This window comes from Apostichopus japonicus, chromosome 17 (genome assembly GCF_037975245.1).
Source record: "Apostichopus japonicus isolate 1M-3 chromosome 17, ASM3797524v1, whole genome shotgun sequence".
Lineage (NCBI taxonomy): Eukaryota > Metazoa > Echinodermata > Holothuroidea > Aspidochirotida > Stichopodidae > Apostichopus > Apostichopus japonicus.
Genome location: NC_092577.1, coordinates 11,123,530 through 11,141,604, shown reverse-complemented (window position 1 = coordinate 11,141,604; position 18,075 = coordinate 11,123,530). Strand labels below are relative to the sequence as shown.

The following is an 18,075-nucleotide window of genomic DNA, read 5'->3' as shown; positions in this document are numbered from 1 at the left end:
GATTATCACATACCTTTCGAAAAGTAACAAAAACGGTCAAAAGAATTAAAATCTTAGAAACAATAAATGCCATTTCTGTGAAAAAGGACCAAACAAAAGGTTTAATTTTTTACATTTGAACAAAACTTGAGGTTTTCTTAACCGAATATCAAGACTGTGGGCTTGTTTTAGTACATCAAGAGTATGATAGTATGATGAATGAAAAGCTAAATAAAATGTGACAAGTATGAAATCCGATTAGATCGACTAAAAAGAAATAGATAATTGATCGAGTTTAAGAAGAATAAGAGATATACATAACCAGACAGCAAAACTGCAGAGTGGTTTCGATGATGCTACATGAATAATTTTATATGAATGTTACCCACTAGGCTGTAGGGTATAGCCAGGATGAACATACTTCAATCTAAGTAGTACAGTAGAAAGCATTGAAATTTATGACACACAATATTCACATTGGCAGCTGATGACCGAGATGGAAACTTTCTGTATCCGACATGCATATTGATCTCTACTCTCAACTAAATGTGGTACACTACAAGCTGTATATGAAGCAGACGCCGTGCGATTTTTACCACCTGGTCCCAACGGTTGTCTCGTCTGGTTTGCCTCTAAAACATCTAACTAGGCGACAGTTAATTTTGGTAAACGGCGCCTGGTCATTTCCCCCAACGTTACTACATCCAAACCTGATGTTTTTATTTGGCACTGTATCGCAACAATTGCGAAAATACGACGGAAGACTACGATTATCATCGAAACCAAAAATTATACGATGATGTGAAAAGTCTGGACAAGAAATGTTTAACTTACTTTGGTCTTAGATTGTCTTCGAAAGGACACGTTTTGCTGAAACTTGATTGAAATTACAATGTGTCTCCAACACAGACAAAAAGGTTGTTAATTCGTTTCTGTATATATATTGTTGTAACGTGAAACGATAGTTGAAGTTACAGCCAAGTTTACAACCTAGCAGTGATCAACGTTGGTCTCAAATGTTGATAACACATATGAAGAGGACCATATATCCATCAATGTGTCATGAGAGGAAAGCGAACCTTGTACTTATAAAGCCAATAAATATTAACCATATTTGTCTTGCTTATCCTCAAGATTCTTTTAAGGGAAATGAAGTAAAGGCGGGCAAATTCCGACACCTCCGAAAAGTGTAGTCTTAATTTTCTGAAGATTATTATAGGTGCTATTTTCACTTATTATGAAAACAAATTGTTTATATTAGAGAGATGACATAATCATAAGAAATGAGTTTGGCAAATATTTTTTGCTAATTTTGGCAGTTCATAATCAGTTTGTGGGATCTGATATCTTCCATAAAATCTGTTATGGGATTTTCATAGAGTGAATACTGTTAAACAATGATGGTAATATTTTGGTAAATAATCATAGTATAATATATACCCTCCATGATTATACAGGATTACCTATATTAAAACCAGAGTCGTATCAAATTCAATCAAAACCTTGTGATCTACTTGTTAGTTTTATATATGAACATGTAACGTCACACTGCAAACAAATATACTTTAAGTTTCAGCGACGCAAACCACTGTACAATTTCACAGATAATAAGATAATATTGGTACGCACAATTAAGTGAATCATGCACACTAAATGAGAAGCTCATATCAGCTTTCATATTTAGCGTTGTTTATTAGATTTTCATACATTGAACCCTGTTAACCTTACATGACATTTAACACATACACACACACACACAGACAGGCTTTCTACTCATTAAATTTGATCTACATATCCTATATTCTAAATGATCCACAGGCAGTGCGTTTGACTTTCCTGTTAAATAAAAGGCAAACTTTGGTAATATTACTCATATATGTCCTATACAACGTCATTTACAGAAACACCAACGCATTTAAGCTGATATGGTAATATATTTACCACGTTCTGAAGGTACCTCAATGTTGGCAGTAGCTAAAAATTTCTAGCGACAGGTTGGAAGCGGGAACAATTACGTCACCGGGCGAAATATCAATAGTACACCAATCATGGGAATGTGGCCTCATCTCGGACCACCTCCCCTCTCCTCGGGTCTGTAGTAACATATAAACCGTATTTTATATATATATTTGATTTTTTTACCGGTACAGTCAGCGGTGGATATAACTACGTAGAATTTTATTTCCAATACATAGTTTAACTTCGTATGTGTGTGTGATTGAGAGTTGGATTATGTGTGTATCGAGTACTATGTATCGGTATAGTCTAACATCTACAGTCAGAGGTACATGTACAACGATACTCCTTTTCAATAATTATTTGTTTAATTCTTCGTTAATTGTTTTAGTGTATTCCTGTCATAAATACCTCGGTGAGTTGCTATATTTCGTTTAATATTAGCCTATGTCATCGTTTACATTCAAGAGGGGCTCACCTCCACAAATGGAATATTCTCGGATATCAGTGACTTCCACCAAAGAGCTGCCTTAACCAGATGAAATATCTCACCAGGAAGATCAAACTTACAATAAATTAACAAAGTGTAACTCATACTCATGTTATTTTATGGGGATTATTTGTCTGTCAGGAAATGAAAACAAAAATAATAAAACATACAAAATAAATCAAAAAATTCGATAGAAAATTAAAGTCATATTTCTCGATTAATAAATTTCTCTAGTTGGGTTGAGAGCATTCTGAACTTGTCAGGTTGCTTTCAAAAATTTCCTACATTTACGTCACTAAAAGATCGTAAGTGTAAAATTCTCCCCATCGCGTTGTTGCTGTTAGAACTTTTTCTATCCCGTTCTCTTCAAATGTTGACAAACGGTAAACGTCATCATCTACTCTTTTTGTTGTGATTAACTGTCGGCCATCCTGACTGTATTGTACCAGAATACATCTCCGCTTATCAAAGATTGATTTATACCATAGCACGTAGATGAACTCATTCTGGTCTGTGCAGACACTGATAGGACTCCAGTCCAACTCATCAAGATCTGGTTTGGTGAATTCATACATCAGCTTACTCTGTAATTCTTCATTGGTGACTGCATATGCTCTACCACGCGAGTTGTCACAGACCAGGAGACTACCTCTATGTACAGTGATATCATACGCTGCATAGATTACATTTGGTAGTTTAATCCTGTGACTGTAATTCATTTGATCAGTAAATACATACACATCTCTGCTGTCAGTACCGACAATAATATTATTCTTCACAGGATCAGTAGTTACACAACTCACGTACTGATCAGATGGCCAACTTGTAATGCCGTTACGAATGTTCTTCTTGCTATATGCACCATCACTTACATCGTAAATACCGATTTCATAACAATAATCCCATGTTACAGCTTTGAACTCAGATAACAGACCGCAAATGGGTATGTCTAAATCAATGTCGATCTGATCCTGTCGTTGTATTTCACCTTTACTGTTGAACACAGTAATATGTGACAACCGTTCAGTTGCATTATGAGTTATGGCAATATTGACATCTCCTTTGCTTGTAATATCAGTGATGCATCCATCTTTAACTTTGATTCCTGCAACAACAACCACTGACTCTTTATGCTGAGCTATCGTAATGTTACCTTTAGTGACATCAGATAAAGTTTCTAACTCTGGGAATTCCTTTTTCATTTCTACCAACAGAGGTTCACATGCTGCTCTAATATCAGGGATACACTGAGCGTCTGTCCAATCGTCGTTAGAAGTAAGAATAGATGAGGTCGTTGCTGTAACGTTCTCGTACCGTTTAATAACCTGTTCGCAATATTCTCTTATTTTCTTTAGTTCATCTTCATTTTGATTTACAAGCAGGTATGTTGCTGTTGTCAAATTCTTTAAGTTAGCATCTAGGCTGCGAAGTTTTCCTTTAAGTGCACTCTCAATTTCATCACATTTGTTTATAATCTCTTCAGAATCGTTGTGATATTTTTGATTCGCTGTTTTCCTGATTTTATCATATTTCTCTCTCACTTGTACCAATTCTTTTTCCAAATTAAGAGTGATCTGACGGTCGTTATCTCTTTTTCTGCTTCCAATGTCATCTAAAACCCCTTTTCGTTCCTTAGTACATTCCAAAAATTGATATTTAATCTTGTTTGTCTGTTGCTGGTGCTGATTTCTTAGTCTTTCTGTCCTTTTCATGGCATTTTCATTCAGCTTCTGTTGATTAATTTGTATTTTCGTTGGCACTTCGTATAGTTTATCTTTGTATTTATTTAGTTCAACAAGTTCTTGTTTCAGTAATTTTCTTTCACGGTCTGCTATTTCAGTTACGTCATGCAGGTCATGACCTTTGTGCATATTATATGTACAAGCCAAACACACAGGTACATTTCTGCAAGAACTGCAGCATAATTGCGCTTCTTTTTTGTCATGGATATGACACCTGGGATCTTCCGTTAGTGATGTTAGTTTATCCAGTGTCATATTCTTTGCTTCTATATTATCCAATCTCAGAATGTGGGTTTTGTGATCTGTAAACATTTTACTACTGAGGTGAACCTTGTAACATTGTTCACACAAGTTATCTCTGCACTTAAAACAATAAGCTGAAACTTTTTTATTCTTCAAACAGCTTATACATTGCTTTAAATCTTTATTTTCAAAAGACTTTTGCAATTGTATAAACTCAAGCATACTATTCATATGGAAGTCGGTCTTGAAATCGTCAACCCCATTTTCTGGTATCACGTATTCCTGTTTACACAATGGACACGTAAGCTTTCCATCATAGCTTGCTTGAATGACTGTCTTCAAGCAATTTCTACAATATCGGTGAAGACACGGTAACTGTTTCGGTTCTTCAAATTGACCCAAGCAAACAGAACACATGAAGAAGTTTTCTGCCAGATCAGTGAGAGGAGTTGACGACGCCATTTGTCTTGATGACGAGATTCTGCAATTTAATTAAAGTAGATGTTTAGTGAAATTCTATAGCTATTTCATAATACAGTTATGCATAATACCGCGATGGGATGCGGGGTGGCAGTGAGTGATGTCAAGGGTAAACTTTTGTTCAAAGACATTTATTTGAATAAATTTTAGCGGATAGACTTCTTATATCAGCGCTCTCAGTTCCAAAAGTCCGATATAAGAATAGTTACAGAATATATCAAACATGCACTTAAACTTGCAGATATAGTATTATCGCGCCAAAGAGACATTGTGGTGGGAGCGTAAAACTGAAAAATGCAGGAGTCAGTAGCAGTACCCTGGGTGGTCCTGCCTACCTTCCCATCCCACCCCCTCCCGCAACAGAAATACCGAACGAAACGAGGATCTTAAAGAAATCTAAAAAGGTAAAAAAAAAATACCCAAGGTATATTTAATACTTGGTAGGCGACTTATATTTATACAAGCGTGTGATCTACTTATCATAAGGTTTTCTTCTCTAGCCATATTAACCAGAGAACGACATTTCTCTGAACCTGTTAAATTTGATTCATTGAATGACACTATTAGTCAACGCTCAGCACATCACGCGAACTTGATTGTCGTCATTAATATAAACACAACATCTCCATTTGGGTCAATTAATAAAGATATATAGTGTGTATATCTTCTCACTCTTATTGCTATGCTTATGCGAATGTTCGATATTGTTATTATATACTGGGGCAATAGCCATCTGGAGAATGGGGACACATGTTTCTTCCCCTCTCTTCGGTCAAACATACAGTACTTCGGATTTTTTTTCCAAATTGTTTACATGTTATAACACACGCACGTTTGGAATATTAGATATCTCTAATTATTTGTAGATATCTGTAATTAAATTCAGATTTCTGAAATTATGTATTTATTGTTAAAATGGGTCTCCATACGCACGTAAAGTAGTATCCACAAGTGTAGTAACAATAACGGAATGATAGCATAAGTTTGCGTCTAAATCCTCTTACCGTTATACCTCTTGATAGACACGCCAATGTGCCTAAGAGGCAGGTCTTCTTATATCCATGAAACACCATCATTTGGCATGACAATATCTTCGTTGTGCAGTTACAACTATACTACACAATATATTGCCATTTCTGACTATCAGGAAAGAGAGCCGTTTCTGGTTGCCAGAGTCTTTAGCCTACCGTTCGTTTTTATATAGTCATGCTAACTGCAACCCCCCCCCCACCCCTTGCTGCACCTATGTGGAGGGACCAAGCGCGAATGAAGGATAAAGGGAAGGGATGTGGTACTTGGGTCATTAAAACAGACTCTCATATGTAGGGCTGCTGGGGTGTCTTCCCCAGCAAAATAAACCAATATACGTAAAATGATTTGTTTGAGTCATGTTTAGATATACTTGTATAGTTGTACTTTTCACCTTCTTCCATCTTTACAACATTATCTTGTTTGCTTCGATTTTGTTATCACATATACATTGCACTGCAGTCTCGTTTCATTGTCTCCCGTGAACATTTTGGTGACTTTTGTGTTTTCCCTCGTAAGACATTTGATTATATTCAACCCTCAATATGTCCTTAACCAGATAGATGTGATGTCAGTGGCGGCGGAACCGGGGGGGGGGGGCTTGGGGGGGCCCAATGAAAAAGTTGAGGGGGCAAATGCATGATAAGCCCCCCCCCCCCCCCAATATTTACCAAGGCTCCGAAACGGGCATCTGCCCATATACTTGTCGATCTGTCCGATGCACACGTATACTATATAGGTGTAATAATTTTAGTAAATGCTGGGGGACCCTCGGCCCGTCCCCTGGCTATACACCACATTGTCACCCCAACCGCGTCTTCACGCCCCGTGAAAAGTGGAAGCAGTGAGTGTGAGTACCGGTAAGCGCAACACAACTTCGTATTAGGCACTACTCACTTTACACTACAAGTACACGCAAGGTGTGGAACATGGATCTATGTTTAAACGCAATCAATTATTAAACGAACAATAACACAATATTAGCATTTCACCTGTACTGTGGTGCTTGGTTCATAGAAATTTGTTGGCAACTGCACATGGTTTTGGAATTACCCATTTGTTGACATTAAGAAATGCTTTCTGTTTTTTTCTTATAATATTTATTTAATTATTGCATTTAATTGCAAGTAGTAATTTACTACACTGAAAAACGTCTTTGCGAGTACACTACGAGTATAATAGCTACTCTCTTGAAAAACCACCGAATATACAAATTACAATGTTTTTACAGATTTTTACGTGCAATCTGAGAAATTGCAGGCTTGAGACCCATATTTTAGGGCTAGGTATTCGCAGCATGAAACACTCGGAAAGTGCTGTTTCCGGCCATCTGTGGGTTTGAAAAATCCAAATATTTTTTGTACGCTTCGCGCCAACCGATGGTGGCGCTCCGCTTAGATAGTCTCCACACATTAACCCCCCCCCCCCACCTCCAATAATTTTCCCGTCCCGCCGCGCCTGTGTGATGTTGAATTAGCCTAGAACACTTCAATTTTTGTTCCAATTATGCTTTGAAATGAAACTATGCCCGCTTATGATCAACTCAAGAAAGGTTCTTAAATTCAGATTTGTACTTATGCTGAAGTTTCAAATTTCAGTAGTTATACCAGATTCATTCTGTTGAAAACTATAAGAAATCAATGATTTTCAATTCATCAAATTGCGGAAAACTGTTCTGTACCATCATGATTGAAATGTTATTAGTATGACAGCTGCTGGCAGTACAAACAGAAACTCCAGTCTAGCCAATTCCGCGCTACATTATGGAATACGTCCGTTACAATGGAACACAATGTACAGATTCCCAATGAGGATCTACTTGCTAGCAATTGCATATATCGAACGATTTCTGTTCCATGGCAAATGACAAACGGCAGACATTGACAAATATATTGGAGTGAATGTTCACTTACCTATTCTATCGTCAAGATCTCACACAAAGGTTGATATCAATAATAGTGTACTTCAAAAAAGATAACAACTGCAACAAAACACAGTTTACAATAATTTTTCTTGTACGAATTACCGGTATCAATTTACATGCGGCTAAACTAAGAACTGTACTCTGTCTATATGCAAGTATAGTACATTTCAATACAGCTTGTATTGACGTATTTTGACGAAGTTGCAACATAGAGGGGAATTCCTGAAAATGGCGGCAATAATCCATCGGGGTAAGCTCGATATCGTTCACTGTCGTTGCACATATTTAGTACTACGGTTTGACCACATAATCTAATGTGTTTTCATATGTTAATTACAATTCTCGATGTTGGATGGTTCGGGAAGTGTTATCTGAAGTGTGAACAGAAATTTAAGACGGAATTATTTAGTCCGCTTTGCGTTGTTAGGACTTTTCCGACGCAGCGTTTTATATTATGTTGTGTTTTCATATGCTAATTACAATTCTCGATGTTGGATGGTTAGGGAAGTGTTTTTTTTTTAGGAGTTAACAGCAGTTTAAGACGGACTAATTTAGTCCGCTTTGATTTTGTTAGAAAGAGCTAATCAAAATCCTTATTGTGTGTCATGTGATATGTCAGCTGATACAGAAACTGCTTGGCTCGGCGTTATGTACATGCAAATACTGTGTATATGCAGGGAACAGCTCCCTGGTTTATGTTACGTTGGTACGTTTTTACAATTCGTCTGCATAACGTTCTGCATAACAATAGAACGATGGCTGAAAGTCTAACGAAATTTGCAGCCAACAGTTGGCAAGCCGACGTCAAATGTATTTGTAAAAGCAGTATTGAGAGTGGCAAATTTCCAAGAGAAAATAAATCAATCTGGTGAATTTGGTTATGATACTTGGAGGTGAACTTTTGGGATGTATGTATATATACATATATAACAATCAAAGTGGAACACCACCAACGTACAAGAAAATTTCTGGTTTTGATAGCCCCCCCCCCCCCAGATGACCGGAAATGACACTTCTCGGGCTTGAAAATGACCAACCAGATGAACAATTTTGTCTGAGATCCAAGTTTTCCCCAATATTTTTTATTTCATTCATAACCTTTTTCAATATTTTCACCAGTCACACATCATGTTCGACCTCATCGCATCTCCTATGGACCATTGCTTTTGTAGGTAATTCTACGTGACGGCCCACAATACCCGCCAGCCCCACTTTTCAAGGTTTTAAGCCCATTATTTGTCAGAATTTGAAAAATAATTCACTTCAAAACATACCCATAATGTTGCACAAAATTTCATCCATGGACAATTAATATAGAAAAAACCTTCAACCTTAAATTAACAGACTTGTCAAAATTGCACGAGTAGAGGGAAGTATGATGAAGAATGTTGGTCAGGGAATTTTCGAAAATTCAGACACAGTTAATTTATTGGTGTACAAATATGAAAACCTCTTATAACAGCTACTATAAAACTTCGATATCATAAAAAATACAAAAATATGCTCGAGGGAAGGCGTTTCCCCCTTCGCCCCCCCCCCCCCCTTGGCTAGGCACCTACACTCATACACAAGAAATGTACAGACATTATGATATTAATCATGAGTGACTACATGCTATACGGTCACAGGTCACAGAAACGACCACGAAGAGTCATTTACCTTGTGCAGCATGTGTTGGATGAAGTTTTAGCCACCGCCAAATACGTTTTGGATAAATAATCTCAGGCATTATTTTCTATTTATAGCCACAAAAAAAAAATATGCCACCAAATATTGGGGGGATATTAGATACTAAATCCCCCACATAAAATATTTGGGGATATGTCCCCCCCCCCCCGATCGTCGCCCATGATTCCTGTAATCAAGATTCACCAACAGATCGACTATATGCCTAGAAGTTGCTTCCATGATTCAATACACAAACGATGAAGGTAATTCTAGGCATGTTACTAATACTCATTTTAGAGCATCACTATATATGACAAGAAAGTATACATAACTTTCTCAAGTGAAAGGAATGCCAACTATGACAATTTAGGACAAGGCTCTTCAATACCATACTACTACTAGTTTGCCTAAGACTAGAAGTAATTTACGTAGCACCCATGAAAGATAGATCGATAGCTACTTTATACTGGTATCTGTTATGTTATGATACCATTTATTTCATGTTTTATTTGTCATAAAACAAAGAAATGAAATCAACACCAGTGTAGGATCGATGGGCAGACTGACGTTAGGCCTATCAATGTGCAATGTCGGCATAAAAGCTTAGGCCTATGGTCTAGCCTCAAGTCTTGGAGTAATTTTTTTTCAAAATATGGCCTAACTTAGCCCAAAGCATGTCTCTATGGCTGCTGATAGTACTGGCGAATACACAAACAAATGTAGCGTGTAATGTAGCTTATATATAGGCCTCTAAGTATATAGGCCATATGCAATGCTACAGTATTGCCTAGTCTCAGATCCCTTCTTGTATTTTGTACACCTAGCAAAGCGAGTTACCTTTTGTATATTTCCAGCTATTTAGCGTCAGCATGGCACTCGATTTAGTAGCACCTAGTCTTATTACAACTCTTTAAAAATTTGGAATAAAATATTTTATATCAAAGCATCTTGCTTGTTTTATTTTATTTTATGTTGATGCATGTATGGTGAGGCCTTCTTTTATGATGGAAAATCATGTCAAGTAGGATTGCATGTGTCCTCAAACCTTTGTAGTGTGTGTGTTTGTAACTGTGCCATACCAAGCACATGGCTCCAGGCCTACACTGAAATAAATCAGATGGCTTATTAGTCAGTTGAGTTCAAGTGTAGACAATTAATGTGAACCATAGTGTGATCGACAGGAAAATTTAAAATACTGTATCAACCAAACAAATTTGGTTTCGATTTGTTGCAGATGAAAGTGCAGGCCCATCGGCGCCAAAGAAAAGGATATTTGCGGTGCTTCCTCTCCAGATATTTCACTGGCACAACAAAAACTTGTGGAAAATCAGGGCTCAAGTTTCTGAAAGCCTGAAGATGTGGTAGCGGGCAGACAAAACAGCTGTCTCAGTGTCTGACACAGGATGCTGAAAAACAGCTCAAAGAAGCTGCTGAACAGAGATGTGATGAAAGGATGAAAATGCTATTGCCCAAGACATTCTGTTTACACATCATAGAGGAAGACTACTTCTTCCTATAAGCAATTGGATTTGGGTGTTGGTCATGTTGTCAGTGACGAGGAAGTCATATAACTCAGAAAGGATTGTTTTTGTAACCAAAGCATAACCTGGTTAATGTTTTGTTGTTGTTTATGTTTATCATTTTCTTTCATTTTACAATTTGTTTATTCATTTGATCTTTTCCTTACCATTTTTTTATTTATTCACCTGACAATGAATAACTTACTTTCGTAGACTGAGGAGTTCCCTAAAGTTTCAAGGTGGCCCTGTGTGACCCTGTCTTTTTTAAACAAAGTAATTGTTTTGTGTGGTCCCTGTTTTCTAGGAGCACATGTGCTGGCTCCAAGCCTCTATCACTTTTGAGAACTGTAGTGGAAAAATACAGCTTAATATCTATTTTGTTTTGGTAGGAATATTCCTGGTGATGGATGTGTATCTTCAAATTTGTTTAATGACACTGATGAGACCAATTTATAAGTTTAGATACGAGGTTAAGTTATGTGTCTGGTAATTATTTTGTAAATTATTTTATAACGTAATTGACAGCTGATAGGTCAATGGACCCCGGATACCAGGGAGTGAAGAGCAAGCTGGTCTAGAGCCGTCCATTGAGCTCACCTACTCCAGAGACGTCCCTCAACAGAGTGAACCTGCCCGGATGTAACCCAAAGAAGCAATTATAGTTCACGACTTTGTATCTGGTTGACCCGCGCCGCGATTGTGTTATTATTTCTTTAGGACTTTTAAGCATTTTATTTTTCAATAAGTTCAGTGGATTTCTTGTTTGACGTAACAGCTCTAGTGAGATCTGTAAGTTACCCACTGATATCATTAACATATTTCTTTTAGTTTTAAGTGATCCCATTGTTTTTAACACAAGTCTCATGTGCATGGTAATCCTACATTTTTTACTTAATATGTTTATTTTTGTGTGAGCGCTACGCCTTTCCAAGTTGTCCCCACAAATTCAGAGTGATCCGACCCTACTCTCATAGGAAGGGTGCTACTTGTAATTTTCCCAAACCTAAAAAGGAAATATATTTGCCTGGTCACTGCGTTTTTGACTAGTTACATTTGCGTTAAAGGTGTGTCTTGATGCATACTTCAGGAGACGGACAGTGTTTGAAAATGCATTTATTTATATTATGTTTATCACAACATAAATTTGTTGTATCTTCGAAAAATTCGCTGCTTAAGAATCCAGCAACTGTAAAATATTCTTCGGACATACCTATATTACTTCAGCCAACACATCCTGGTTCTTAATAATGTGTTTAATTATGTTATCATCTTTCTGTGCCTATGAACTGCTCTGTTTTGATTGTCGTACAGTACAACGTATAAGAGTCAAGTTATTTGTTTATTGTTTACTCCATGGCGTATGTGTGTGTGTATGTGTGAGTGCGTTTGTGACGCCCAGCTTGTAAACACGATATATCAAGAAGAGAAGATCAGGCCAATTTCATATTTAGTGTGTAAAAGTACCACATTAAGTACAAGAAGCCTATTGTTTTTGGTGGAGGTCAAAGTCATTTGGGATCACCAGGGGTCAAATTATATAAACCTTGTAAATACGATATCTCATGAAGAGAAGATCAGACCAAATTCATATTTGATATGTAGAAGTACCACATTCAGTAGTATATTGTTTTTGGTGGAGGTCGAAGGTCATTTGGGGTCACCAGGGGTCAAATTGTGAAAACATTGGTCACACGATATCTCAAGAAGGGAATCATCGGCAGACCTCATATTTGTGGTGTAGGAGTACCACATTGTATAAAAGAAACCTATTGTTTTGGTGGAGGGCAAGGGTCATTTGGGGTCACCCGGGGTCAAATTATGTAAACCTTTTAAACACGACATCTCAAGAAGAAAAACTTGGGCCGACCTCTAATTTATTGTGTAGAAGTACCACATTTAGTTAAAGAAGCATATTGTATTTGGTGGAGTTAAAGGTCATTTGGGGTCATCAGAGGTCAAATCGTGAAACCCTTGTAAATATGTACACCCTCACTATACATTACATCAGATTTATGAAGAAACTTCTCATGTTACATCATCGAAAATACAATGCATTTTTGCATTCTGGTTCATAGTCTGTTTGTTTGTTTGTTTATGTATTTTTTCACGTAAATATTTGCAATGTATAGGGAAGTCTTCTGAAAAGCCTATACTGGTTTAACAACACAGAATAGGCTACTCCCAGTGAGAAGAAAGAAAATAAGGTGAAAATAATGATAATAATATGTATATGTTTCAGTTACCACTAATTAATAGTTAATAAGGAATCATAAGTTCTTTGATAAGGCATTTTCTAAGTATGGAGCTTGATTTCTTAGTTTTGAAAGCATTTGATAGTGAGTTCCATGTTTAGATTGTACGGTATATTATTCTGAGCATAACACTGCGTGCAAAATATAAGTAATAATGTGCGTTGCTAGCCGTTCTTGCATTATGATTATGGAACTCTCGGTTGCTATTTAAAAAAAACTGTTTGGTAATAAACCATTCCAAACCTTGTTTGTAAATGTCGCAAAATTAACTTTTATGATATCATCTAATCTCAATAAATCGAGTTCTCACAAAAAATGGGCTAGTAAGTAGTATGTTCACACGATGCTGTGTGAGATATATGACGTATTGCACACTTTTGTAGTGGCTTAAAGGTGAACTGTTTGTACCAGACCAAATAATCAAGCAGCATCATAAATGCAGTGCTATTTAAGTTTGATAAAGCATTCTGAGTATATTCTGGGGGAGGAAATGTTTTAGCGCTGCTAAAATGCTAACACATCTTGCGACGCTGGAGCAACATTTTGTAATATGGTCACTCCATGAAAATTTGCTATCAATATTAATCCCTAGAAATTTAATAGTTGATACTTCCTTAATTTGTTTACCGTCCATTAATACATCATTATTCCAATAATATGTTCTTCTTCCATGTTATCGTATATAGTGAGTTTTGTCTTATGAGGGGTGTAACAAGAAAGGATTGAGCCAGAAACCAGGACTTGAGAAACAGTACATGCGTTTTGGATATTATCCAAGTCATAAAGCAAAAGAAGTGGAGATGGGCAGGGCATTTAGCTAGGTGTCAGGATAAGAGATGGACACATAAATTGACAGATTGGACACCAAGGGGTTATGTTAGAGGCAGAGGTAGGCAGAGTAGGAGATGGATGGATGACATAAGATAATATGGTGGGGTCACATGGAAGAGAACAGCTCAGGACAGAGTTCATTGGAAAATTGGTGAAGAGGCCTTCCTTCTGCAGTGGAGCGAAATAGGCTAGATAATAAGTGGGTTTCGTCTACACTAAGTGATAACTTATTAGCAGCAAACCAGTCAGAAAATGTATTTAATTCAGTAGAGACAACATTCTATGTGCGTTTTTCAACTTGAAGAAAATAGAGGTATCATCGCCTGCGGCAAACAAAATAGTAGTAGCAATTTATGACAATTGGTAAATGTCATTGACATGTATAATTAATAACAGTGGTCCTAATATTGAGCCCTGCGGAACAGCACAACTGGTGTCAGCGTGTTCGGATTTGGGGCTGATATATGATATATATTGTTAACTATTTGATACCGTATATAGCTGCTTAACCAGTCAAGAGTTGTTTCTCTTACGCCTATTTACCGATTGTATGGAAATGTTCACGTATCGTCTACGTGTTAAAGGCTCACTTCAGTTTGAAAAGGTTATATTCTGTAAGATATTCTGTTATATTTTGGTATATTCTGTTATTTTCTGGAATATATTCTGTTATATATTCTGTTATATATTCCGGAATATATTCTGTCATATTCTGTATATTCTGTAAAGAAGTATTTTGGTTAACATTTTAGAAGCAAATATTTTATGATTTAAGCCAAAAAATACTGTGTACCAAATTTCTCCAGTTGAACATTTCCACCAAAAGAATGGGTTTGCCTTTCTTGCAAAATTTTAGACAAAATTTGCAAAATGATTTTCCTATTCCATAATGCGTAGATGCTTCGCACTGTTTAATTTACCAAAATAAAACGTAATATCTCTGTTTAGTTTCTGAAAATGTTCCACTCTCATAGCAGGCTGAGTGAGAGAATGAGTACAGGTCTGCATAAAATTGTGTTAATGCAGTCTTTGAGCCTGAGAAATTGTTAATTTGGCTTTTACGCATACTGTCAAGTTACAGCAAATATACGTAATTCATCATTTTATCTGTGTTTTGTGCGAATATTGCTTATAAAATGTCGTTATTCCATGTACATTGTCAGATTTAAAAGCACAAATGTGCACTCTGTGCAAGTATTACACGTGCGTAATACGCTCTCATTGACAGTTATACAATGCCATTAATACGCATTCACACCAGTAGAATCACTGAGGCCGAGTGGCACGGACTTAGGTCTGCACTGAACAATAGATACATTACAGGTTAGTATAGAGTATACAGTTAATTTACGAGTGACGCACCTTTCAATATATGGGGGTCCTCAAGAGAGGAGGAGAGAGGGATATTGTGACTTCCATGCATGTAGGGCACTAGGAAAGCGGAAGTTGAAATCGATGTCGCCCTTCCAAAATACATGGACAGTTATACAATGCCTTTAATACGCATTCACACCAGTAGAATCACTGTGGCCGAGTGGCCGGACTTAGGTCTGCAATTAACAATGGATACATACAGGTTAGTATAGACTGAATTATCGAGTGATGCACCTTTCAATATATATATATAGGTCCTCAAGTGAGAAGGAGGGGCAGTGGGACTTGTCAGGCGCATATTGGAGAGAGAGGGAGGCACTGAGTGGTAAACAGGCCGTAATTTTCAACCCTACACATAAATAAAATTAGTTTTTATCACAGTATTGGGTGTAGATCTTTAATTATAGAACTAATTTCAAAGCCTGAATGATGACTCAGAAGGCTCTGTTTCAGGTCAAAAATTATGTGGGAGGAAACCCAAGTACAGAGGGAGGAAATCCAGACCATCCTACAAAAGAGTCGGGTCCAACGATCCAGAACCACACCTTTGGACCCGCGCCTGTATTGACGAACAGTGATGAAGAAAAACAAAAAAGTCTTGACAGAAGAATACCATATTTTGACTTCCGTACATTAAGAGCACTAGGAGCGCAGAACTTGAAAAAAACGATGGCGCCCTACCAAAATACAAAGTTGCCCCAAATGCAAAGCAAGTAAGCTGGTAGTAGTAACTAGCAATCAAATCGTAGTAGATGGGAGCGATTAAATACCATCGGACTTTCGACTTGCTAACAGCAATATATGTATGTATAAGAGTGTTACATTCAGCAACATGGGAGTCCTTAGACAAATACATGATATTTCACATTCTGACATGACATTATGGACGAAATAAATTGAATAATTTGCAGAGACGTTCACACTAACAAACCTTTCTGTACCTTCAAAGTTTAGTTAAAAGTAATTTGTTTTGTTCCTACAAAGTGAATGAAGGATACTTAGTCAATGGCGTACGCAAAGGGTGTGGCCTTGGTTTTAGGCTGCTTGTAGAGACATATAGTCTAGATATGCCTCCGAATGCACCAGTTGACCTCTTAATTTTAATTTCCGGGTGGGAAAGGGGAGGGGGGACATACTCTAACATAAAAATTCATGTCACTACCTAAATCAGTCGGGGGAATGTTCGAGTTGTTATTATTTATTAACACAATCTTGCGTTAAGAGCTACTTGTATCGACCTAAGTTTATACTTCAGAATGCACCACTTGATGTTTAAAACTTAATTTATTTCTTCGATCCTGACATATTTGATCATTTTTTAATCCACAATAACTAGGGATAGTTTGGAGCATGAAAGCCTTTGGGCAAAGCACTTTTTGGAATCTTCTAGTAATGTTTAATAATTCTCAATATATGGTCGATACTCATAAAATTAAACTTCAAATTTACAAAGAAAATTCAAGTTATAGTTTCAAAAATGAGGAGACATAAGAGTAAGCTCCTGTCTTTCATTTTCTGGAAGATTCCTCTTTTTTTTTTTTTTTTTATGTATCTGGACTATATCGTACGATATTTAGTTCATGCATTTAAGGTATTTGTTTAATACATGAAAAAAATTATTTATTAAATATTACCCTGCGATGCACAGTAAAACTTATACAGTCAAGGAGTAGACATGATTCATAATAAACCTTAATAACTCCTTTCACCAACCCAATAAGGAGTTCAGCTTCATATGACAATGGTGTTTGTAGGACAGAAGTAAATATGTCCCTCATTCTTTACTACCAGTAAATTAAAGGGAATACTGCGGCTGCATTTCAACTGTTTTTTGTTGTGTTATATATGTATTTTAGATCCTCTTGCAGGCAGGAACTCGCGAAGAAGCCTCATTGACTTATCAAGGCCGCAAGCTGACCGAAGCCAGTCTCTTACATTCATATTTAACGTCCATGATTATGAATTGTCAACAACTCTGTAACTGGACGACTAACATTAGTCTTGGGTGACTTGAACCGGGGACCTTATGATACGAAGGCACCGGCGTTAACCACTGAACTAACACTCCCATAATGTTGGGGTATGGTTGGGGATGGGGATGGGGTTTGGTTTTAAAGGGTTGTATGGGAATGGGGTTGTATGGGGTATGGGGTATGGGTTTGGGATATGATCGGGTAAGGGAGGGGACAGGGTAAGATGAGGCAGTGGTCGGGTTATTTCTTTCTAAATTACATTCTACTGTTAACAGGACTATTACAACATATTTTCTGCTCATTGTGCCGCCCGGGGGTCAAATTGGGATTATAACGTTGCCACATCAGCGACCTCCATTTAAATTGTTGACATTGTGTGGCCTTGATAAGACTTTTATGTTCATGGAATGAAAAAAGGTATCAATATCAATTTAAAACGAGTATTTAGATGTCCCTGATCATATGTGCATACTTGGCAATATACTCTATTTTTTACTCATCAGTTTGGGGAAGTGGCCACCATTTTGTCCTCTCAGACATTAATGCGCAACTATGACGCATGGGAACAATATATTTGTGTAAGGATCTCGTGGAAGAAATACAAAGAAGCGGTG

The 18,075-nt window shown here is 37.1% G+C and overlaps 1 protein-coding gene across 1 annotated transcript; it reads right to left on the bottom strand.

The window, feature by feature from the left end:
- Nucleotides 1-135: 135 nt before the first annotated feature.
- Nucleotides 136-8,128, bottom strand: LOC139984818 (uncharacterized). Its single transcript, XM_071998907.1, has 2 exons — nt 7,833-8,128; nt 136-4,891 (listed from the first exon to the last, which is right to left on the bottom strand). Exon 2 carries the CDS (start codon nt 4,870-4,872, stop codon nt 2,713-2,715), a length of 2,160 nt encoding a protein of 719 aa, XP_071855008.1. The 5' UTR covers nt 4,873-4,891; nt 7,833-8,128; the 3' UTR covers nt 136-2,712.
- Between the last annotated feature and the right edge of the window lie 9,947 nt (nt 8,129-18,075).